The sequence below is a fragment of the Acanthochromis polyacanthus genome, chromosome 8 (genome assembly GCF_021347895.1).
Source record: "Acanthochromis polyacanthus isolate Apoly-LR-REF ecotype Palm Island chromosome 8, KAUST_Apoly_ChrSc, whole genome shotgun sequence".
NCBI classification, from domain to species: Eukaryota; Metazoa; Chordata; class Actinopteri; family Pomacentridae; genus Acanthochromis; species Acanthochromis polyacanthus.
The window spans coordinates 25,863,794-25,889,964 of record NC_067120.1 but is presented as its reverse complement, the minus strand read 5'-3'; the positions used below and the strand labels follow the sequence as shown (position 1 = coordinate 25,889,964).

The following is a 26,171-nucleotide window of genomic DNA, read 5'->3' as shown; positions in this document are numbered from 1 at the left end:
CTTAGTTTTCTTTTTATGTGTTTGTTACATTAACAACTCTGCTGTCAGGCTCACAGGTGGGTGTGTGCTCCATCTTTTGTTTGGACGTTGTGACCTCTGAACCCTTACCCTACAAGCGTCTCTGAACTGGTGGTGATGAAGGAGCTGAGGCTCTTTCTGCTGCTGTAAGTGACTCTGCATAAACAACAGCTACAGGTCTAAATGTGTAAATGCAACCGCTTTTTCAGCCAGTGTCTGATTACCTCCTCCAACAGTTGTTGGGATTAAACACCCAAGATTAACATTTTTTACACCAGAAACTGGAACTTTGTGAGGACGTGGCTGTTTAACTGTAAAAACTTGATGTGAAGTACTATTATCAAGTACTGGCTCAATTAATTTGGCCTTTGCTCTGGATAACCACAGAAACACGACGAAAAATACTATGCTACACAAAAATATTAAAATCTAGCCAACAACTTGAGATATCTTCAATAAAATACAGGTGTACATTACTGTTCAAAAGTTTGGGGTCACAGAGATGTAGTTTTTTTTTTTTTTCAATGAAGATAACATGAATTAATCAGAAATGCAGTCTGGACATTGTTAATGTGGTAAATGACCATTCTAGCTGGAAACAACTGGTTTTTAATGGAATATTTCTTGCTGGAAATCATAGACGTAGCATCTGGCTCCAGAATTGAAACCAACCCGGCAATATCACGCCGCCCGCTAGGGTTGGCTCCAAAAAGCTTTTTCTCCATAGACCCCAATTCATTTTGGGAAAAAATAAAATTTGATAGACTGATTTTCTACAGCTCAGGATTTTTTCCCCGTTAGTTTTCATGGTCAAAATGAGAGATCAGGTGGCCGATCTCAAAATAAATCAATACTGAATTTTAAATAAATCGTTAAAGTTGACGGAGCCAGGGGGCGTGGCTATACTTGATAGACAGCAACAGAAGCCTCTGCGGTAAAATGTGGGCGGGATAAGAGAGTCTTCAGCCAATCCTGCCCCAAGTTGCTCTCCGGTCCAGTCTGTTTGATGACGCTTTTTACGTCACTGGCTCCAAAAAATCCAAAACGGCGACCAGGAAGTAGCAAAATCTGGGCTTCATTTTCTCAGTGTTGAAACCAATGGGTGACGTCACAGTTAGTTTATGCCTGCTGGAAATGGGACATAGAGGTGCATTTCCAACAACCATCACACCTGTGTTGTAATGGTACACTAGAACAGCTAGACAGCTAATGGTGTTGGAAGGCTAATTGATGATTAGAAAACCCTTGTGCAACTATGTTAGCACATGAATAAAAGTGTGAGTTTTCATGGAAAACATGAAATTGCCTAGGTGATCCAAACTTTTGAACGGTAGTGTATGCCTCTGAAAATGTGTTGTGCCTTCCCAGCTGAATGTCTAAAAGTTGTAATTCTGCACATAGTAACAAACACTCCAAGAGGCTCTTTTTTTGGTGTTCTTTCACTTCTTTAATCCCCTATCTAATAATCCAGCAGTGTTTCATCTCCAGCTAAAAAAAGTAACATGTCAGTACCCCATGCATCACATTTAGTCTGTTACAAAATCCAGAGTATAAAAGCATTAATGTTCTCCAGCTAAGCAATTAGAATTAAATCGTAACAATTGAATGCACTAAAAATGGTAAAATATAAAAATCTAAAAGTATAAATAGAAATTTGGTCCATTGAGATGATTACTATAATATTATTTACATTAGATTATTATTTTATTATTCCAGGCCCTTGTTTTATATTTGACTTCATTAGCATTCTGCCGCTACTGTTGCAATGGTATTTACAGAGAGGAGTTCAGTGTCGTTCTACAAAAGACAAGCTAACAAAATATCATTTGTTGTAAAAAGATGCAGATTTTCCCTTTTTTTTCCCCCATTTGGCTCAGTGCCAATAAATACAAAGGTTTAGGAAAAGTTAGTAGAGTGAAAAGTCTCAGGGCAATACAACATTAGTATACTGAACTGTTAGTCTACACTTTGTATCAAAGTTAGAAGTACACAATAAAGAATACAAAAAGGCACACATTACAAAACCATTAAGAGTCCAAATCCAGTGAAAAAGAAACGGGCCAGTCTCAAACTACAAGACGCAGAGACCTGAAAGACAAGGATGTTTACTGAGGAGTTGTAGTGTGAGTCTGGCATCAGGAGAAATCGTGTTGGTGATTGAGAAGTAAGGACAAAATGCTGTAAAAGTTCTTTGCATTTTTTTGGGAGGTTACACCAGAGATTCAAGACTCTCTGCGGTGCTGGCGGTTCCCACCACGATGGTTCCATTGTTGTCAGAGGACTGGAGTGTTTTCTCATCTTCTTGCGTCCCGATAAGACTCAGCATGGCTTTGTACAGGAACTGGTACTGCTCCTGGAACATACCCACAGATTTGATTCAGTAACCGGGTATTACTCTTGTAACATGTCACTTTACAGATACATGTTTTTAACGACGATAAATAATCAACCGCTATGTGTTTAACTGACCTAACAAAAGACTCAATGTTACTCTCACAAATCATTGGAATTAAGCCTGTAAATGCAGAAATTTAGGAGCCACCACTTTATCTGTAATTCCACCAGTTAATGCTATACCCTCCAAAACTATTTTAACCCTGACATCCAGAGGAATGTATTACATTGTATTCTAAGTGGCTCAATTTTTTTTCTCCGCCAAGAAATGCGGTGGAGCTATGTGACAATGGGTGTTGGTTTGCCTGTCTGTCTGTCTGTCTGTCTGTCTGTCTGTTTAGCAACATTACTCAAAATTTGGATGAAATTTTCAGGGAAGGTCACACAAGGAAGGTCACACAAGGACCAATTGATTCAATTTTGGCTGTGATGTGGCTCATAATCTGGAACTATGGATTTGTTAAAGATTGTTAAAGAATTCAGGGAGCTCTGTAGTAGTTCATGGTTGTTTAATTTAAACATAACAACAATAATGTTGAATTTTACAGTATCAGTGCAGTGGGATTAAACATGTTAAAATTAATTGGACAATGCCATGTTACAAGCAAAAGAACCTATACCTAAGTTATAACTTAGGTATACCTAAGTTATACCATTACACTTTTTGAAGGTAGTCACCTTTAACAACTAACATTTCAGAAAGAACAAAACATACATACACAAGGACCATTGGAATGACTACTAATACTTGTATCCCAATTGAAAGTACTGAAAAGCAAAAAAAACGATTTTGACATTAACCATGCCATTTTGAGTAAGAATATCTCAGTAACGACAAATATAACCCTGCTGCTTTTTTGTACAGTGATAGAAGACAGATGGAACTGTCTTGTAGAAAAATTTGGGGTCTCTGGTACCTGTCCCACACTGGGATTTTTGCCACCCAAAATAGCCAATTAAAAATCTCATCCAACTTTGGGAGCTCATATTTTCCAAACTGAGGTACCTAGAAAGCTTCAGTTTGCTAAGTTAGCACACAAGTTTGTGTAGAATAGAACCCAGGGGTGTTAGAACACTTCTGTGCAGTACTTTTAAGGTCCCAAACCCCACTCGTGAGCAGGTATCTCTTAATTTTTAGCATTTGTAGCAAGCCCCCAATGTCCTGCAGAGTATAGGGAAACATCTGGGGATGTTTGTGGGGCACTAGCTACATGCAGAGGCCTTGTTTACCAACTCACAGCTCTCTGGTATGTCTAGAGGCTGAGAAATAACCACTTAAAGATGCAAAAAACCGCTGGCGAGGCTTTTTATACCCCAAATTCTGAAAATATCAGACCCCCACAACTCAGAAACTATTTGAGCTACAGGCCTACAATTTTGCATAGAAAGTACTTTTGTGACTATCTAATGGCATGCAAATTTAGGACTAATTTGAAAATGGTGCGGCAACCACCATCTGGTGAAACCACACAGAATGACCCATTATTATTATTATTCTCAGTAATGTCCCACACATGTTGGAACATGATGTGTGGGACATTACATCATCATGTCATACTGATATTTTTTTGACAACATGATAACTCAAGAAAAACACAAAATATCCTTCATACTTAGACCAAGGGTGTCCCACATGAGGTCGATAATCTGATTAAAGTTTGGTGAGCCTTGCTGCATAAATCTGCATATTAATACGGGAATACAAACTAATAGTACTGTGAGCATATGTGGTCTTTTGTAAGGGAGATCACAGTGGGACATAAGGCCTCTTCTTTAGTCATGTCACTGTCTCAACAGAACTCAGTTATTAACTTCATGAATACAGTGTTGTTTTTACTGAAAAACCTATGAAAATAAGACCCAGGTTGAAATAAGCTCTGATTATCCTTTGTGCATAAATTGTACAAGTCACATAAAGTGTATAACGGACAGTACATTATCATCAGCATATTGTGAGACAGACAAAGCCTTACAATGTCGCTGAAGATTCCTGGTCTCATAAGGTTTGTCAGCTTGGCCACTTGGAAAACGTCGACTGATCTCTCAGTGTCCAGCTGGTTAGTCAGAGAAGACAGAGCACAGAACGTTCCTGCTGTGACTCCACCCACACTGAAAAAAAAATACAAGTGTGATCTTCAAGAATCCAACTAAATGTGATTATTACTGATAAAGTTAATGTTGATGAATCAGTGGGGTCTTACTCATCGTGGACCACAGTAGGGCCATCCTTGGCAGCGCTCTCTCTCTTCACCAGGTTGACGAGCTCGAAGGTGTTGCTGATGGGACTGTCTGGGTTTGGCCAGGGGGGGGCATGGAAGTGTTTCACCTCCAGAACAAAGTCATCCTGTTAAAAAATAAGAGGTGTTAGTGAGCAAAATTCACTAGGTAGGTAAACTTCTTGTCTGGTCACTTCCACATGAAGTGAACTATTTAACAGGTTTGTAAAATAGCTTGAACACATTGAAATTGGATGGGCCATCTGTGAAGAAACTTCACTGTACCACAGTGAGGACAGAAGACAATCAGGATATTCATGTTGCTACAACCCCTGACAAAAATTATGGAATCACCAGTCTTGGAGGATGTTCATTCAGTTGTTTAATTTTGTAGAAAAAAGCAGTCACAGACATATCACGAAACTAAAGTAATTTAAAATGGCAACTTTCTGGCTTTAAGAAACATTAAAAGAAATCAAGAGAAAAACTTGTGGTAGTCAATAACAATAACATTGCTTTTTTTAAAATCAAGCAGAGGGGAAAAAAACATGGAATCATGAAAAACAAACAAAAAACACTACAACACATGACTAGTACTTTGTTGCACCACTTCTGGCTTACATAACAGCTTGCAGTCTCTGAGGCATGGACTTAATAAGGGACAAACAGTACTCTTCATCAATCTGGCTGCAACTTTCTCTGATTGCTGTTGCCAGATCAGCTTTGCAGGTTGGAGCCTTCTCATGGACCATTTTCTTCAGTTTCCATTACAGATTTTCAATTGAATTGAGAGCCGGACTATTTGCAGGACATGACATTGACCTTATCAGTGATGATAATAAGATGACTTCTTTATTTTATGTATGTATTGTATGTATTTTATTTTATTTTATTTTATGACTATTTAGTCATCAATCTCTCCTCCCGACATAAAAACGACATCTTTGGAAGGAAACGCTGGTCATTATGTGCCACAGAAACACATGGACAAGTCAAGCTTTACCGAAGTTCAGCCTCCAGACACTAACTTTAGTTTAGGGCTAACAAGTAGCTTTCATTATGAAAGAACCACAGCGAAAAGGTAAGAAGACAGAACTGATCTACATGTACCTTCATGTCTGGGTTAATAGCTTACCTCCTCTTGCCGGTATATGACTTGAGTGTGTGTGTGTGTATGTGTGTGTGTGTGTGTGTGTGTGTGTGTACTTGTTTCTGCTATACAGGTGGGGACTTTGACCTGACTATTTGCTATAAAGGTGGGGACTTGTCTTACGGTGGGGACCTAAAATGAGGTCCCCACGGGTGGCAACACCGTTTTCTTGGCCATATTGTTGTTAATAAAAAATGTAAAAGTACAAAAACGTTTGTTTAGGGTTAGGCATTGATTTGGTGATGGTTAAGGTTAGGGTTAAGGTATGGGTTAGGAGTTAGATATGAATGGGAGTCAATGGTAAGTCCCCACCGGTATAGAAAAACAAACGTGTGTGTGTGTGTGTGTGTGTGTGTGTGCCCATGTTTTTGCTATATTGTGGTAACAAAATGTCCCCACAACTGTAGGAAAACCGAAAACTATGTCACTTGCGGGGACCTCATTTCGGTCCCCACAAGTTTAAATGGTGTTTTCTTGGCCATGTTGTTGTTACTGAAAAAAGTAAAAGTGCAAAAACGTTTCTTTAGGGTTAGCCATTGTTTTGGTTAGGGTTAGGGTTTGGTTAGGGTTAGGGTAAGGGTTAGGGGTTAGATATGAATGGGAGTCAATGGTATGTCCCCACAATGATAGCAAGACACACACACATGTGTGTGTGTATGTGCCCTTCCTGTGCGTGCGGCTGTGCATGCCGTGGCCTTACGCGGTTACGTGCCCGACTGCATAAGTGCTTTATTTTGACCCGTTTTGCATCTTATTTCTATCTGTGTGGTAATGAAAACCAAAAAGCGAAGAAAAGTAAAAGATTAGTTGGTTAGGGTTATATTTGTTTGTTAATAAAAGCACATTTTCCCAAAAATTCATGTGCTGTTGTAGTTATATTTTAAGAGTTCCTAAATTGTTAAATAAGAAGTTTTTCACTCATTTTTTGCAGTAAGGTTTTCTTCTAGTTATTATTTTCACTTGCTTCAAAGGTTTTTATACCCTTTAAAATTAACCAGAGAGCACCAGAATTGACCTGAAGCTTTAAAAATTTTCTGGGGGAGGACCCCCAGACCCCCCACCAATGCTACTCGTGACATTTCTTCTACCCATGTTACTAATGTTCTATGCCTGTACACTCTCCCATTCACTGTGTTTTATAGTATTGCCAAATTTGACTATATAAACTTGTATGCTATATTAGTATTGTATTGCATTATTTTTAATAGTGGCCAATGATTTTGATCAGAAGAAAATTTTCAGGCAGATGAAAATCGCTCATCGCTCTTTCTGACATCAGAGATGTGGCCACTGGTTTCGCTATGCTAATAGGAACAATCTACTGTATGCATCTGGTGTATCCTTCTGGGATGAAGTACTCATTTGAAGTCATGCAAAGGGTCGTCATGAAGATAAAACCTGACCAATTTTCAGCCAGGATACATGGACCCAGAAACAAGCTACTGAGGTTTGGTTTATAAAATGAAAAAAAAAAATTCTACTGTTAGGCAAATTGTAGATAGAATCTCACCCTTTAAACGGAGAGCTGGCCCTGAATTACCCTGTAAAAAGGGTAAGGAAGGCGGAAACTGACTAACAACTTCTTATGGCACACCTGTAGCATTTTGTATTTAGAATTCACAGATTTAGATTTTTTTACTTATTCTTCTACTGCTCTCTATACACCAAGTCAAATTCCTTGTGTGTACTCACTTGGCAATAAAGGCTTTCTGATTCTGAAAGTTGCCATTTTAAATTACTTTAGTTTTGTGGCATGTCTGTGATCTGTTTTTTTTTCTACAAAATTAAACAACTGAATAAACATCCTCCGAGACTGGTGATTCCATAATTTATGCCAGGGGTTGTATTTGTGAAACCACCTTAAACTGAAAAATTCCAACAAAAATATTTACTTTTGAGATGGTGTTGAATGTTTTAAATGCCATTTTTCCATTCTGTGAGCAGGATAAATTAAGTACATTAACACAGAGGTGATAGCAGAAACCTCAGAGATTGACATCTCACTTAGAATTTGTACAAACTGACCCTTTAGATTTCGTGCCATCACTTGCTGTCATAATTCTGTGTGAGTGTTCCAGTGTGCATTAACCTGTGTGGCTTCTAGTACATAATCATGAACCACCAACATGTCCTCGTTGGACAGACAGATGTGGGTCTCGCTCCGTTGAGTGACAGTGAACATCTCATAGCTGATTGGCTGCCCTTTACGGGGCCAGAAGATGCAGAGCTCTGCTTCCTCCTCCACCTAAGAAGACAGGAAGTCAGCTGACAGTTAGATCACACTTTATGTGTTTTCTGCATTAAGAAAATAGTTTAAAAAATAGTTGAACACCAGAAAATACTCCACTTTATCTCTGACAGTGACATGAAATGATGAGTCTCATACTCATATCTCTGTGTTGTGCTGCATTCAACATGCCAGCAGAATAGGAAAAAATGGAAAAATCATTTTATATAAATCTGAGAGTTGGTTGGAAGATGGTTAGCCCTATCAAAAGTCTTTCAGTTACACCAGCTAAATAACTTAAATTAGCTACTTCTGTCATATTACCAGAGCGGATTACTAACGAGTGACACAAACCAGATACAAACAAAGCTGTTACATACATTGAAGGTTATCATTGACAAATACAAATACCTATAGCCACTCAATTCAGGTGAAGGAGTCTGGAGGCAAAAAGGAAGGTCCCTACCAAGCCTCTATTTATAAAATGAGAGTCATTCTGACATTCTTGCCTCCTTTTGGAATGAAGAGATATAAATTTGCATTTTGTAACAGTGATAGAAACAAAACATCCTTACATAGTATTGCAAACTAAATCTGGAACTCTTTCTACTGCTCAGGATGAAGCTACCACTGAACACACAGGGTTCTTGGGTTTACATTCTGTACTTGCACACAAATGACATGAAGTGTTTCCTTGATTTGAGTAGTAATTACTAGGAGTGTATTTACACATAACTGCAACTCATGTTGCTGCTGTTTCAGAGCCAAATTATTGCTCAACTCTTACAATTGTTCTTTTCACCAAATGGACAGTTGTCAGAGTACAGAAAACTCCAGCTTGGATTTCCAGATTAGTTGCTTGTAATTACAGTCGGCAAACTTTGAAAATACGGAGACTGTGTGTACATTTAATTTTTGCATACATAAAATTAAAGATTCAACATACTAATAAGTGAGCTTCAGATGTGAATGTTAGTTGAATTTTTGATATGCAGACAGTTTTCAGTCTTTATGCCAAGCAAGCCTACTCTACTGACTTAAGTTATGCAACACCCATGAGACTGATATCAGTCTCAATGTTTCACTGTCACCAAAACATTCAAAGAGTTCCTGCAGTGTTAAGACATTCCTTTCTAGTTAGGACAAACATGACAATAACATTATTTGAATTTGAAAAGTTCATTACCCAAGGCAGTGATACGATGACCTGGGCATTGTGTTCCCATATCATTGTCCAGAAGTCCTTTATGGTGCCAGGCAAAGGATTTTGGGTAATGATGAACTCGCTGCTCTGCCTGTAGCCCTGTAGGAACAAAACAATGACTTAAAAAATCAGGAGGATGATTCATGAATAATCATCAATTAATGAATAATGTAATCTCCCACAATTGCAGCCTGTAGTACAGTTAGTATTATTACACCTACACAGGTAAGGAGGCATGATTACCTTTAGTTCTCTTTCAGACAAGAAAGATGTAAAATTGCTGGCTTCCTATCTGTTAAAATAATGTCAATTAGACAGTATACTTTTCTTTTACTTCATTTTCCTTACAGTTTTACAACGATATGGATTTTTATGGAAAGACTTGCAGTGCCTCTGCCACATTTCTTCAAAGTATTATCATAGTGAGATCTTGTTGTTAACCCAATGAACCCCAAAACCTGCTGCTGAGTGTAAAATGCATTATATCTTCAAAAACACTGCCAAAAATACATTTAAACTGTCAGAAAAAAAAAACATTTTTAAATTTCTGACAATACTACTTCCCCATTTTTAAATATCTATAAACACCATTCTTTTCAATACTGGTAATGCCATGTGCCCACAGCACCATGGAAAAATGTTGTACAAATTGAACCCCTTGATGAATTTAAATTTCATCATACTGCACAGAAGGCATTTTGGGGTTCTCTCTATTTCTATTCACAGTTGTGCTGTTTCCATAGAAATGCAAGACTTTGTATTGCAGTGAAAAACGAGTCCACAGTAAGTAAAAATGTGACAGGAGCAAAAACTGTAAACTACAACCAGAACCTACTTGGGGTTCCTACAAAGTGCTGACAAAGTTAAGATGAGGCTCATTAATATGAGCTTCACACTTGACTGCTGTGAGCATGACAACAAATACGAGAGACTGAATATTCTTGTGGCTACACAGGATTTCTCCTGTATTCACTGAGAAGTGAAAACAACTTTTAAAGCCTGATATGAGTAAAATCTCCTCAAGATCTTCTATTAGAGGGTGGAACAAGCATCTTCCCCTCTCTGCATGGTTCACATTGTACTGCTGCAACCTTTATGCCTATCAGCATTCAGTTGAGATATTTTAAAAATCTTCTCATTTGACTCCGTAGAAGATTTAAAGCTCGTGTCCGGAGTTTGAATCGCAGCGTCTCCGTAAACACTGTTGGTCCCACCCTCCCTCTGATTTCGCCCCTTTATTTGTGCACGCGCGCAGTACCCGAGAGGAGTGCCCGGAGTGCTGCAGCATCTTGCCTGTTTTGCTGTTTTCCACTCTTCTACATTTAGTACATTTAGTAAATAATAAAGGAATTACGTTAGAATTCTGTATTGAGTCTAACTTGTCCTAATACCAAAATAACATGTATCTGCTAGGATGAACGAGTAAAGTTTCAATATGTGATTACACTCGTGTATCCCTCTCGATGACGTTGTTTATCAAACTTAGTGCATTTACGCATGTATATGTGTTACATTGTTTATTTATTTCCATCTAGAGTTCAGAATTGCATGACTCCTCTGAAGAAGAGTATGTCCCAGACGCCCCAACATCTTCCTCCAGAGGTCGGGCATCTAAACGAAGCCGTCAGGCGGGCTATGGAGGCTGTGGTCGGGGAGCGACACGAGCACCCTGAGCCAAAAACGTCCTGCAGTCTCTTGGCCTGACAAGCTGTGGGATTGGTAACTTTTCTGGAAGTTGCTGATCCCTGATGCTCTCTCCTCCATAAGCAAAACAAATGTGCGCGCGGTTGCGTAGTGCGTAGCTCGCCCACCTCTGCATGGGCTTGCTTGCTGTGCGCGTAACCGTTGATTGACAGCATGACAAAGGGGAAGCTCGAACTTGATTGGTCGGCAGCGACCGGCGCTTTTTGGAATAACATGGGGGTCTATGAGAGGAAGGCGGAGCTCATGAATAAATTTTCATATCGCGTCATACTAACATTATATTATAGTATCGAACTAGACTAACACATTTAAGCTTTGTTAAACAATGATACATAAATTGAAAACAAACGGAAACTCCGGACACGAGCTTTAAACGAGACCACATTTTGTTCCACCACGTTGTTCTTACAGTGATGTACGATGCATTAATGTAGTCGGACATTTCCCCTGCTGCCGTGGACAGACGCACTCGTGACCTCTCAACTGCAAAACAAAATACATGGAATTATTTAATCAAAACTATGTTTTGCAATCATACAACACTTTCTTTCAAAGATTTGTCTAACTCCAGCAAACTGTAGCTGAATAGGCTAAAACTTTTAACATTACCAGGCAATTTGACTTTTTTGTCTTGTAAATCTCACCAGGTATCGCTGAGCTGTTTCTGTTCTTGTTGCGGTTGCAGTCCAGCAAAGCTACAGAGTAGTCACAGTGCTTCACTCCGGAATGACAAACCAGCTGTGGAAAACATCAAACATCACTGAGCTGTGAATGTATATATGATACACCCATCCATCCATTATCTATACATCACTTAATCCTCTCTATCTAGTCATGGTGGGGCTGGAGTCTATCCCAGCTGACTTACAGTGAAGGCAGGGGACACCCTGGACAGATCACCAGTCTATCACAGGGCTACAGATAGAGACAAATAATCACACTCGCATTCACACCTAATTTAGAATCACCAATTAACTTCAGCATGTTTCTGGAGAAGGAAAAGGGCAGGAAAAATCAAAGAACACAGGAGGTTCTTTGATTTTTATCAGATTTTTATTAGGAAGCTGGAGTACCGGGAGAATACATGCAGAAAGATCCCGGGAAGGCCGGGATACAAACCAGGGATCTTTAAGGTGCAAGGCGAAAGTGATAACCACCAAGCCACTGTACAGCCCATGTACGACACAGCTAAACTGCATGTAATCATTCTTTAAGACCCCCTCTGGGGAAAATCAAGTTTTTACCTATGGCTGAGTAGTTACATCTTGAAGCTGCAGTGTATCAACGACAGTCTCAAAAACTCTGATTCAGACTTCCACTGTTTCATAAGTAACAAAGTTGCGGAATCAATCCTGTATTCTTGCACTTTGAGCTTTCTGTATCATTATTCTTCAGAATCAGTTCCTAGTTCTAACTGTATGACTAAATTACTCCAAAATGACAACTTGCCATTGTCTAGAGTAGTGTCTAGTGTACAGTAGTTTTGTAGTTTTACAGTGTTTGAACAGAGTTGTAGATGAGCTATAGGAAGGTGTATTAAGAGGGTGGTTTAATCACTGAAGTTTTTCACTTGGATTTATTTGCTCACAGGTTTGTTATTTACTTGGGTGTAAACCTCCAACTTCAAATCTCATTTCCAATGTTTTCCTGTCTTTCAAAGACACTGTGGACATTTTGAGGCATAGACCATTTCCCGTTAGTTTGACCGACAACTAGTTTGTTAAAAAAAAGGCATAATATAGTTGAAAATACAATAAAATTCAATACTGACCTTGAACTGTTTGTCGAGGCGCGTCCTCCCAGTAGGCCCCGGGATCAGCAGCTCATCCACATATCTGTGCAGCTGTGCTGCCATCACCTCTGTCTCTTCAGACAAGAAGGCCTCCACCAAGGCATCGTGGATAAAAACAAACTGTTCCTGCAGAGGGAAAGTCTTTAAATTCCTCAGTTAGCATCAGATGTTTTCAGTGTTACTCAGCTCAGCAGGAATAATTATTGTTCCAGTAGAAAAACAAGTCCTGATGTTGCCCTCCTCCTGCTAAGATAGCCTCCTAGCCATGTATCGAATTTTATGGCAATCTATTTCATGGCTACAGAAACATATCATGCAAAGCCACAAATGTCAACCTCGCATTGGTGCAAGAGGAAAGCATTGTTGAAGTTATTATGAGTCATAATGTGTCTCAAATTTTATATTGATTGATTAAATAGTTGCTGACTGGTTAGGATGAAAGTAGCAGTGACCAATCAACAGACTGATATTGCCACCTGTAGAACCATTCTGTTTGCATGGCTAAAAATAGCCACCTTGTGAACTACAAGATGGCTGATATTTTACCCTTTTGTGATGTTGACAAAAGCAATATGTATGGGCAGAAAGAAGGTTGACCTCTGACCTCTGTTTGAACCAGGTAATTTCTCTGTGTGCGAATGTGTTTCAGGAAGCCTGTGATGTTGATGGTGCCCTCGTCTTTCATCTGCTTCAACATGCTGTCCAGGACAATATATGTTCCTGTCCGACCAACACCAGCACTGCACAGAAACAAAAAAGAAAATAAGACTGAAATGAATCCTGAATTTACTGCAGTGAAGATGAAATGTAAAGCAAATCTTCATTGTCTCATCATGTTCTCTCAATTCTCACCTGCAGTGCACCACCACTGGCCCCATGTCGTTTGTCTTGGCTTTGGACGACTTGCGAACGAAACTGAGCAGTGGCAGAGCGAACTCTGGGACGCCCATGTCAGGCCACTGAGTGTAATGGTACTGTGTTACAGTCCGCTCATTGCCCCGGCCCTTCTGGGAGCCCTACAGGTGGACAAGTCCAAACAGCAAGTCAGTAATAGGTCGACACTGACAGCGACTCATTGTCATCAGCCTTTATTCTGCAGGTCCAGAAGATGCTGACACAGGACAGAATTTCTTCAATGTGGATACATCGATCAGACATAAAAATATGACCACCTGCCTGATATTGTGTTGGTCCCCTTTATGCTGCTAAAACTCCTCTGATACAGTGGGCCTAAGAGGATGGTGGCAGTGAATTCTGTATGTCCTGTGGGTTACAGGGTGGGATCTACCTAGATCAGGCTTATCCTGGCACATCCTACAGATGCTCAATAAGATTTGGATCTGGGGAATGTGGAATCCGTGTGAATAGTTTAGCTCTGTTCTGTTCCCTGGGGCACTCTCGATCAGTTTTTGCGGTGTGTCGGGGTGCATTGGCCTGCTGAATGTGGCAACTAACATTAAAGACTGCTGTTGCCAGGGGTTTGGGAGGTTAGGGGGTTGCTTGACCTTCAAAGTTTAGGTAGGTGGTAAATGTTAAACATCCACTTGAATGTCAGGACTCCAAACTTTTCAGTGGTCCTGGATATATGTTAAATTAATGAAACATTAATACTTACTCCCAGACGTTAACAGTTTGAACGAGAAAAGCACTCAGAGAGCACAGACCTCCGCCAAGGATATTGACATTCCCACAGAGAGGAAAACAGGAAACCCATGCAGTAAAGGATCATGAGCTGGAATTGAACCTACATCTCTGACACAGTTCTGTTTATGAATCACCTTCTTAACCAGTTGAGCTATCTGGACACCTTGTTCCAATTTGTTGGACGACATACTAACCTATGATGTTTATGTCATATTTTGGACCACATACTAAAACATACTGAAAAAGTGATCCAGAATCCAGGATCCTTTCCAGATTGCCACCAAAATTAAATCAGCTCTTCCTCATACCATAGTCTACATCCCCTCAAAATTTCATCTGAATCTGCCCAGGCGTTTTTGAGTTATCTTGCTAACAGACAGACAGACACACAAACGCCAGGTGTCACATAACCTCCTTGGCGAAGGTAAAAAAAATGTCTAGTTTGATTGGTTGGGAAAGTGCACTCAGCTCATAAATGCTACATTTCTGAGCATATTTGAAGACAACTGCTGCAGCTGACCTTTTTGCTATGGGTGTTTCTGACAGTGAAGGTCCTCTGGGTGTAGTAGGCGAGAACTCTGGTGCTCTTCACTGTCACCATGAAGCTGCCGTATTCCTCCGGCCCTTCCACTGGCCAGTACTGATCACACTTTCTCTGAAGAGAGACATAATCGATCACATAAGAAACATATACACGACTGTTCAAAAGTTTGGGGTCACTTAGAAATGTCCTTAATTTTAAAAGAAAGCTACTGTTTTCAATCACGATAACAGTAAATGAATCAGAAATACAGTCTTCTTCTTTTCCTTTCAGCTTTTCCCTTCAGGGGTCGCCACAGCAAATCAATTGCCTCCATCTAACCCTGTCTTCTTCATCCTCTTCTCTCACACCAACTTCCTTCATGTCCTCTTTAACCACATCCATAGACCTCCTCTTTGGACTTCCTCTAGGCCTCCTGCCTGGCAGTGGGAAACTCAGCATCCTTCTACCAATATATTCACTCTCTCTCCTCTGGACATGTCCGAACCATCTCAGTCTGGCCTCTCTGACTTTATCTCCAAAGCCTCTAACATATGCTGTCCCTCTGATGTACTCATTCTTGATCCTATCCATCCTGGTCACTCCCAAAGAGAACCTCAGCATCTTCAGTTCTGCTACCTCCAGCTCTGCGTCCTGTCTTTTCCTCAGGGACGCTGTCTCCAGACCAAACAACATGGCTGGTCTCACCACAGTTTTGTAAACCTTTCCTTTCATTTTAGCTGAAACTCTTCTATCCCACCTGACACTTTTCTCCAGCCGTTCCAGCCTGCCTGTACACGCTTCTTCACCTCTTTTCCACACTCTCCATTGCTCTGGACTGTTGACCCTAAGTACTTAAAATCCTCCACCTTCTTGATCTGTAACCTCACTCTTCCACCCGGGTCCCTCTCATTCACACATTCACGCAATTCCATACTCCATTATCCCAAGTGCAGACGTTTACACGCGTTTGCTGATCCTCTTGTACACCTTCATTCCTCTCCTTTCCAGGGCAAACCTCCACACCTCTAGCTTCTCCTCCACCTGTTCCCTGCTCTCACTACAGATCACAATGTCATCTGCAAACATCATAGTCCATGGAGACTCCTGTCTAACCTTGTCTGTCAACCTCTGTCATCCTGTCCATCACCATAGCAAACAGGAAGGGGCTCAGAGCTGATCCCTGATGTAGTCCCACCTCCACCTTGAACTCCTCTGTCACACCTACAGCACAGTCCTCATACATGTCCTGCACCACTCGAACATACTTCTCTGCCATCCAGACTTCCTCATACAAAACCACAGTTCCTCTCTGGGCACCCTGTCATAAGCTTTCTCCAGATCTACAAAGACACAATGCAGCTCCTTCTGACCTTCTCTGTACTTCTCTATCAACATCCTCAAAGCAAATATTGCATCTGTTGTACTCTTTCTTGGCATGAAACCATACTGCTGGTCACAGATGTTCAGCTCTGCCCTTAGTCTAGCTTCAACTACTCTTTCCCATAGCCTCATGGTGTGGCTCATCAGCTTTATTCCTCTGTAGTTGCCACAACTCTGCACATCTCCCTTGTTCTTAAAGATGGGCAACAGCACACTTCTCCTCCATTCTTCGGGCATCTTCTCACTATCTAAGATCCTGTTGAACAACCCAGTCAGAAACTCTACTGTTACCTCTTCAATGCACTCCTCACTTCATCCTTACTAATCTTTGCTACTTCCTGGTCCACAACAGTCACCTCTTCTTCTCTTCGTTCTCTCTCATTTTCCTCATTCATCAACTCTTCAAAATACTCTTTCCATCTTCCCATCACACTATTGGCACCTGTCAACACACTTCCATCCTTATCCTTTATCACCCTAACCTGCTGCACGTCCTTCCCATCTCTGTCTCTCTGCCTTGCCAACCTGTACAGATCAGTCTCTCCCTCCTTACTGTCCAACCGAGCATACAAGTCATCATAAGCCCCTTGTTTGACCTTTGCCACCTCTACTTTCACCTTACGCTGCATCTCCCTGTACTCCTGTCTTCTGTCTTCAGTCCTCTCAGTGTCCCACTTCTTCTTAGCCTGCCTCTTTCTCTGGATCCACTCCTGCACCTCCTCATTCCACCACCAAGTCTCCTTATCTCCTTTCCTTCCAGATGACACACCAAGTACTCTCCGACCTGTCTCCCTGATCACATTTGCTGTAGTTGTCCAGTCATCTGGAAACACCTCCTGACCATCCAAAGCCTGTCTCAACTCTTTCCTGAAAGTCATACAACACTCTTCCTTTTTCAGCTTCCACCATTTGGTCCTCTGCTCTGCCTTTGCCCTCTTCATCTTCTTCACCACCAGGGTCATCCTACACACCACCATCCTATGCTGTCTGGCTACACTCTCACCTATCACTACTTTGCAGTCACTGATCTCCTTCAGATTACACCGTCTACACAAGATGTAGTCGACCTGTGTGCTCCTACCTCCACTCTTATAGGTCACCCTATGTTCCTGCCTCTTCTGGAAGAAAGTATTTACTACAGCCATTTCCATCCTTTTTGCAAAGTCAACCACCATCTGTCCTTCTGCGTTCCTCTCCTGGGTACCAAACTTGCCCATGACCTCCTCATCATCTCTGTTTCCTGCACCAACATGTCCACTGAAGTCTGCACCAATGACAGCTCTCTCACTTCTAGGGATACTCTCACTTCATCAAGGTCCAACCAGAATTTCTTCTTCTCCTCCAGCTCACATCCTACCCGTGGAGCATACCCACTAACAACATTGAACATCACACCTTCGATTTCTAGCTTCAGGCTCATCACTCGATCTGACACTCTTTTTACCTCCAGGACATTCCTAACAAACTCCTCCAAGATAACTCCTACTCCATTTCTCTTCCTATCTACACCATGGTAGAACAACTTGAACCCTGCTCCTAAGCTTCTAGCTTTACTACCTTTCCATCTGGTCTCCTGGACACACAGTATGTCCACCTTCCTTCTCTGCATCATGTCAACCAGCTCTCTACCTTTTCTTGTCATGGTTCCAACATTCAAAGTCCCTACTCTCAGTCCCAGACTCTTGGTGTTCCTCTTCTCTCTCTTCCTATGAACACACCTTCCTCCCCTCCTTCTTCGACCAACAGTCGTCCATTTTTCACCAGCACCCTGTAGGTCTACAGCACCGATGGCGGTCGTTGTTAACCCGGGCCTCGACCGATCCGGTATGGAAGTCATACATTTGATTCGCACGTTTGATTTGGCCAAAGTTTTACGTCAGATGCCCTTCCTGCCACAACCCTCTGTATTTATCCGGGCTTGGGACTGGCACAATAAGTCACTGGCTTGTGTCCCCTTGTGGCTACATTGAATCAGAAATACAGTCTAAACATTGTTAATGTGATAAATGACTATTCTCGCTTGAAACGGCTGATTTTTAATGGAATATTTACATAGGAGTACAGAGGCCCATTTCCAGCAACCATCACTCCTGTGTTCTAATGCTACATTGTGTTAACTAATGGTTTTGAAAGGCTAATTGATGATTAGAAAACCCTTACACAATTATGTTAGGTACATGAATAAAAGTGTATGTTTTCATGGCAAACATATAGGGAGATGGATACATATAGGGAATCAAACTGTGTGCTAGCATTTAACACACTGCATATTAAATACAATGTAACATTTAGATTTACCATGATTTTTTTCTCTGTGAAAAATATTTCAAACATACTTTATCTCTACCTTTATGGAACATTGACAGAATATATTGTACATGCACAAAGCAATCTGTATGCACATTGTTAGGTTGACTCCAAAGTGACAGATCATCCATCCATCCGTCCATTCTCTATACACCGCTTTATCCTCACTAGGGTCGCGGGGGGTGCTGGAGCCTATCTCAGCTGACTCGGGCGAAGGCAGGGGACACCCTGGACAGGTCACCAGTCTGTCGCAGGGCTACATATACAGACACACAATCACACTCACATTCACACCTACGGGCAATTTAGAGTGTCACAGATCATATTCAACATATTTGTTACATATCATGAACTTTCCATTATACTTTCATTTACAAAAGTAAATGTAAGGTCAGATTATGGGATTGAATTTAAGATGCGGCCGCGTACTCGTCCTTTCTCCACCAAGTTGGTGATCATGACGATGACTCCAACATTCTGCTCCCAGATCATCCTCCAGAAATCCTCAGTGCTTGACCTCAGAGGACCCTGAGCAGCAATGTATGACCGCTGCTTCTTAAAACCCTGAAAAAGAAACAGCAGCGACACTAGCTTTGAAAAACTTAGTATGTACACATATTGACATAAACCAGAACGTTTCTTTAAGCACAACCAATATGCTCAGAGTCACAACATGCAGAAGTTTCAAAGACAGGATTTTGAAGAAGGTCAGTGACTTAGTGTCTTAAATGTGGACATTAGCATTGAAAGCACTGAGCTGTGGCTCATGCAAATACCTTAAGTTTTGTAAGCTTTCTCCAACAATGTATTGGAGAAATTAAAATGTTGATTTGACGATGCCAGGGTCACCAAACTTATTGCAATTCATGTTGAGAGTCCATTCTTCAGCAGCTGTAGAGACATGACGCTAAAATCCACAAATGACCCTTGAGATGGTATCCATGATGGTTGGTAATGTCATCTTAAGGATGACGTTACCAAAATCACTGTGATCCATCCTAAGGGGAACATTCAAAGATGCTGGTGTATATAAATGAAAAGTCAATAGATCACTGATGTCGACAGGATTCATCCTGTAGGAATGGTTACTGTCTATACAAAAAATTCATTGTAATACACTCAGAAGTTGTAGCCATGCTGCTCGTCTGGGTAAGAAAGAGGGTCTGACATCCTAACTTTTAATCCCTAAATAACTTACGTTCCAAAAATACTTTTTCATTCACCCTCCACATGTAGTAGCTAGAGAATCAGATGTAAATCTCAGGAGTAGGTGGAGACTAAGCCAAAGCTAAAAGCAGAATGTTTAAGTGGACACGGAGGGATGATCCTGTTACTCTGTGCCTGCTTCATAGATATCATAATAAAACTGTTTTTCACTCAATTTCCCATTTCAACACATTTTCTCACTAAGAGGCAGTTAAAGGGTATTCAATATAGGCTCTATATACCTTCACAAATATACTATGAACTGTGCTTATCTTTGACCTGTTAAACACTATTATTGCTTTTACTATAAGTCCACCATATAAACCCTGATGGCAGAAATGTCGTCCCAGATCGATACAAGAAATATTAAGGCAGCTGTTTTTCATCAAAGCACCTTCCATTATAGTTCTCATGTGTTATTTTTCCTTCCTCACTTCATATTCAGAATTTTTGACAAAACACTAAAACTACAAAAAGCCCCGAATAATTTGGCTGAAACCAGTTGCAGTTCTGTTGATGTTAGAACAGTAACTTGATGTAAAACAGAAGAAGGATTCTGTCTCCTGGTCAGCTTATTTCTTTCAGTTTTAGAAGGACAGACAGTTTTGAGACCATAAAGAACAAGAAAATAATCTAATCAGTCATTTCTGACTTTCCCTGAAAGTTTCATCCAAATACATTCGCCGGTTTTTTGAGTAATGTTGCAGACAGAAGGAAGGAAGGAAGAAAGGATTTACATATGCCAATTGTCCGATAACTCTGCCGCCTTCCCTGGCGGAGTAATAACAAGCTAAGGACAGTCATCCCACTGTTTTTGGCTTACAAGCTTGTAAGTTACGCAAGTTACGGGAACAGGGCAAAAAAAAAAAAAAACAGTGCCATCACCGAATCATTAGAACTCAATGGACAACAGTCCACGAAAGAGAAAGGCCACCCTTGATTATAAGACAAAATACGCCACACTAGATGTACAGATCTACGGGGTCTGTACAACATATTTGTTACGTGATTTAACAGTGAAGCTAGATTAATTCTCTAGCTTCACTGTAAAATCACAGTTTCACTGCTAAACTACGTTACCGTTTTTTGATAAGAGAAATATGTAGGTTACAGTATGTGTGCACTTAAGGTTTTAAGGTTGGAGTCATCTGTCCTCATGGAATATTAAAATGTGACTCAGAGCTTCATTTTTATTACTGTTTTATACAGCATAAGTGAGTATATCTCGGTGCATAATCACATCAATTGTATTTAAGCTTTAAACTTTCCTGCACTAAATAGCAACCAAATGGAGGCAGATTAGTTCTTTAAAGTAAGCATCAAATGGCATGCTTGTTAAGTGAATTAGCAAAAAAAAGAAAGTAACTCAAAAAGTAATCTCATAACACACAACATACCCACAGTTTAAATATAAAGGCATGGATTTCAATTTTTTCCCCGTTTTACTTGAATTAAGTTTTTTGTGTGTTAAATACAAATCTTAGCACTGTTCAAAAATATACTCTTTCTTTAAAATTCTCTTAGACCTCACTGTTTAGAAAATTAAACACACTTAAGTGCACCACAGTCAAATTTACAATCTGACAACTCTTATTCATGATATTTTTGGGAACCAAAGGGACAAAAAGACTGACAGGCTGCTGTGAAGGTGCACACATTTGGGAATAAATTGCAAACAAAATTTAAAAAAAAAAACACATCAAGGACAATAAAGTTTTTGACTCAAAAGTTAAGAGTGGACTGAAATCTAACGAGCCAGTTTTCTTAAGGCCAGCACAGGAAAGAATCACATGTTCTCAGCAGAGGGCATCATTCAATCACTTGCTTTAATAGTTTGCTAACCTTCAGATGACTGACAGTGTGATGTTGCCTTCACAGCACGACACACAGACAAAAGTGTGAGCTGGAGAGATCCTCAACGTGCTATTACCAACTTTGTAACCTGTACGTCGGCTCTCCAGAGAGGCCATGACTGCTGCGGAGGCTTTTTGTGTTGCCTCTGCCTTTCACAAAACAACAAGACGCTGGAAATGAGATTTTAATGGTGCAGTTAGAAGCATAATGGAGAGCCATGCAGGTCCCCGCTAACAACAGTATGTCTCATGAATAGGTTTAGAAATATGCAGCAGGGTGCAGTGACTTTGGTTTAGGAGGACAAGAGGGAAACGTGGAGTGGCTTCGAGAGTAAAAATAAAATAAAAAGTTTCAAATGTGTGTTTGACAGACTGAACACGCAGAAATGAGCCTCGGGGTGAATATGAAGGCCTCAGTTTGTATGCAGCTTAGAAATTCAAGTAAAAGCTTCTTACATCAACGTAGTTTGCATTGATGTAATCTGTCGTTTTCCCGTCTATGTCAGCCTGTGGTGAGAGCCGCACTCGGCTGTGGTCATCTGAGATTTAAAGACAAAAAAACAGAGCAACAAGAGATCAGAATATTATTAAGATCATTCAAGTTTCATAGTAAAATAAAAGATAAGTGCGGTGTTGTTTCACATTTTTCACAGTGTCAAACCAAACAGCAATCTCTGGAGCTGAAAAATGAAGCCAGTATAGAAATGTAAAGAAAACTGTAGTTCTTAAAATGACGACTTGAGGTGACTCCAAAAAGTCAATCTGTCCCAAAAAACCCCATTTTAAAATGTTGCACTTTACAGTAGAAATAAACTCCTTTACAGCATGGTACAAAAACAACTGTGGTCTCTACAGCGAATTATGGAGGCTGTGTTGGCCTAATAATTTCATATTCACAATGTTTTTTATTTATTTATTGATTTTTTTTTGCCTTTTTCAGCGTTATTAGATAGTGACAGTGAAGGTAGACAGGAAATAGGGCAGAAGAGGAGTGGGGGGAAGACATGCAGCAAAGTGCCGCGAGCAGGAATCGAACCCGGGCCGCTGCGCCGGGTTAAGCGGGCGAACCATGTCGCTATACGGGCGACATGAGCTATACAGGCACCCCATAGTCATAAGTGATGTTAATAAATTTCAGTGGAACACTGACTCAGTCAGCCTGCTAATTTCGATAAGCCTTTCATTAGCTAACACAATGTACCATTACAACACAGGAGGGATGGTTGCTGAAAATGGCCTCTGTACCCTTATGTAGATATTCCATTCAAAATCTGCCATTTCCAGCTAGAACAGTCATTTACCACATTATCAATGTCTAGACTGTATTTCTGATTCATTTAATGTTATTTTTGTTGAAAAAAATCCTGCTTTTCTTCTCTTTTTTTAATTTTAAAAAGGACATTTCTAAGTGACCCAAACTTTTAAATGGTAGTGTACATCAACAAAGTTCTTCTAAGCACTCCTCTTCCGTTCTGGACAGCCACAACTCACTGTCTTAAGATCCCATCAGGATGTGTATGATGTAACCGTATCAAAAGTTAACCCACCTCCTCTTTTTTAATTCTGTAAGGTTAGTATTCTTTCTGCTTAGCTCAGCGTGACCTTGGTTTCAATTCATGAGTGGAGACAAACATAGAACCTGCACTTTTTTTTTGCCCTTTGGGATGTAGTAGATGCCACAAGCCAGGAAGTAGCATTTCTTCCATGACTTCTTTCCACCCTCTTTGAAACACAACACTCCCTCCATCTCTAGGACTGACACCGAGCTCCCACCGAAACACTCCTCCAATAAAATCTCTTTGCTCCTCCCACATGACTCCTTACGCTCCAACAAGTAGTGCTGTGGGCTCTTGAACAGAGCGTACTTCTTGATCTGACCCAGTCTTATCGCCTTATGTGGGCTCCATGGGCTTCGGTTGGGTGCTGTTTTCTACAAGATTATTTAGTGTAAACATAAATTTGGTTGACATGTCAGGCTTTCCTGTCTATTGATCCTCAGGGCCAGTGACCAGGCGTGAACTAATCGTGACGTCACCCATTGGTTTCAGCGCCGAGAAAATGAAGCCCGGATTTTGCTACTTCCTGGTTGCCGTTTTAAATTTTTTGGAGCCAGTGACATAAAAAGCGTCATCAAACAGGCTGGACCGGAGAGCAACTAGGGGCAGGATTGGCTGAAGACTCTCTTATCCCGCCCAAATTTTACCGCAGAGGCTTCTGTTGCTGTCTATCAAGTATAGCCAAATTTGGAGCCAGATCCTACGTCCATCTTTATATACAGTCTATGCCAGTGACCCCCTAATTAACTTATTCAGCTGCCAGGGAATCACCGGACCAGCTCTCCATCTCATGGGTCCGGTTCTACCGCCCCCTGAGATCTAGCTCAGAGGGATGCTGCAGAACTGTTAAGCTGGTAAACGAGGAAAATTCGCATAGCTTTCTCACTGCCTTCATCCAGACGCCTATCCCTGCTTCCTCTGATAATTAATTTAACCGAGTAGCCACTTCGGTATAGTTAAACTTAAAGCTGCTGTCCGGAGTTTGAATCGCAGCGTCTCCCAAAACACTGTTGGTCCCACCCTCCCTTCCTCTGATTTCGCCCCTTTATTTGTGCACGCGCACAGTACCTGAGAGAGGAGTGCCCGGAGTGCTGCAGCATCTTGCCTGTTTTGCTGTTTTCCACTCTTCTACATTTAGTACATTTAGTCAATAATAAAGGAATTACGTTAGAATTCTGTATTGAGTCTAACTTGTCCTAATACCAAAATAACATGAATCTGCTAGGACGAACGAGTAAAGTTTCAATATGTGATTACACTCGTGTATCCCTCTCGATGACGTTGTTTATCAAACTCAGTGCATTTACTCGTGTATATGTGTTACATTGTTTATTTATTTCTATCTAGAGTTCAGAATTGCATGACTCCTCTGACGAAGAGTATGTCCCAGATGCCCCAACATCTTTCTCCAGAGGTCGGGCATCTAAACGAAGCCGTCAGGCGGGTTATGGAGGCCGTGGTCGGGGAGCGATGCGAGCACCCCGAGCCAAAAAACGTCCTGCAGTCTCTTGGCCTGACAAGCCGTGGGATTGGTAACTTTTCTGGAAGTTGCTGATCCCTGATGCTCTCTCCTCCACAAGCAAAACAAATGTGCGCGCGGTTGCGTAGTACGTAGCTCGCCCACAGCTGTGGGAGCTGGGTCAGCTTCACTGAGCTCTCTGCATGGGCTTGCTTGCTGTGCGCGTAACCGTTGATTGACAACATGACAAACAGAAGCTCGAACGTGATTGGTCGGCAGCGACCGGCGCTTTTTGGAATAACATGGGGGTCTATGAGAGGAAGGCGGAGCTCATGAATAAATTTTCATATCGCGTCATACTAACATTATATTATAGTATCGAACTAGACTAACACATTTAAGCTTTGTTAAACAATGATACATAAATTGAAAACAAACGGAAACTCCGGACACGAGCTTTAATCACCAGTCATGCCTGTTAACGACAGCTTTTCCTCTCATGGATCTTGCACTTGGTAAGTTGCTAGGTTTAATTCAGAGGTTATGGACATTTAGACAACCTCTAGGATATGTTTATACAGGGCCAACCTGGCCCCCATGACTAGGTAACCTTTCAGAACCTTTTATAGCTGTAATGCACACAATAACCTGACTTTCTACCACCAGGGAAAATATTCCTAATTAGTGACTGTGATAGGGATAAAGTGAATTTCCAATCTTTTAACTTTAATTGCAGGAAAAATGTTTATTTTAAAATTTAGCAAGGGCGTAGCAATAGCTCTTAATCATCAGACAATTAATCAAACATCCATACTCTTTCAATGGCTGAACACGACTCATAAGTGGAACTATGCTTTCATAAAAGAGAAGTAATAATCACCCAAATTTCATGATTTGGAGGGGCAGAGCAGCCGGCTATGGCCGTCGTCGATGGCTTACCTGAAACCCGACAAGCCCTTGAGACCTGCCGGGGCCCAGGGGGAAGTGGACGGGGATTCGGACCCGATTTAGATCTGCATATATCCATTTTCGTTGTTTGGGCCAGTAAAAACTTTGTTAATCCATTCAGGTGTAATTCCTTTGGAAATAATAGAGTCCAGCAATGATCCATCAGTCAGTGTTATATCCAGATCACAGTTCTGTAATCCTCAAACACTACAGAAAAAGCAGTACTTTTGTCCATAATTCCGATAGAACAGTTATTCCTTTGCAGATCATGTTGAATTCCCCGTCCGAGTTACGTGATAAAATCCCCTTAGCTCAGGGCATTTCTACCCTGGTTTGCATCGAGCGACTACCACCCAACAACTCCCAACTTGCGTCTAGTTCAGGTGTAATTTATAGTGAACTGAACCTTATGCATATGCAATGACTCCATCTTCCCCCCTCCCCGCTCGCACACGTGTACCATGCACGACCGCATGGTCACCTCCACTTTTAAGCAACTGGAATTATCTATTTTGGACTGTCTAGACAGCCAGTCACCCATCTTCCAGACTTACAAAAATCCCCAATCTATTCTGAGTTTAATCTTTACG

General features: G+C 41.0%; 1 protein-coding gene across 4 annotated transcripts in view; it reads right to left on the bottom strand.

Annotated features, from left to right (window-relative positions):
• Positions 1 to 1,438: 1,438 nt before the first annotated feature.
• ptprz1a (protein tyrosine phosphatase receptor type Z1a) overlaps positions 1,439 to 26,171 on the bottom strand; it is a 204,102-nt gene continuing 179,369 nt past the window's right edge. For all 4 annotated transcript variants that reach the window (XM_022211189.2, XM_022211190.2, XM_022211191.2 and 1 more), the window contains 13 exons: positions 22,075 to 22,157; positions 18,989 to 19,123; positions 14,870 to 15,004; positions 13,558 to 13,721; positions 13,310 to 13,445; positions 12,685 to 12,831; positions 11,558 to 11,651; positions 11,323 to 11,396; positions 9,192 to 9,308; positions 7,868 to 8,023; positions 4,614 to 4,756; positions 4,386 to 4,521; positions 1,439 to 2,371 (listed from right to left, as the gene is read on the bottom strand). In XM_022211189.2, the coding sequence (XP_022066881.2) occupies positions 2,228 to 2,371; positions 4,386 to 4,521; positions 4,614 to 4,756; positions 7,868 to 8,023; positions 9,192 to 9,308; positions 11,323 to 11,396; positions 11,558 to 11,651; positions 12,685 to 12,831; positions 13,310 to 13,445; positions 13,558 to 13,721; positions 14,870 to 15,004; positions 18,989 to 19,123; positions 22,075 to 22,157 (1,664 nt within the window). In that variant the 3' untranslated portion in view covers positions 1,439 to 2,227. The remainder of the gene's footprint in view (positions 2,372 to 4,385; positions 4,522 to 4,613; positions 4,757 to 7,867; positions 8,024 to 9,191; positions 9,309 to 11,322; positions 11,397 to 11,557; positions 11,652 to 12,684; positions 12,832 to 13,309; positions 13,446 to 13,557; positions 13,722 to 14,869; positions 15,005 to 18,988; positions 19,124 to 22,074; positions 22,158 to 26,171) is intronic.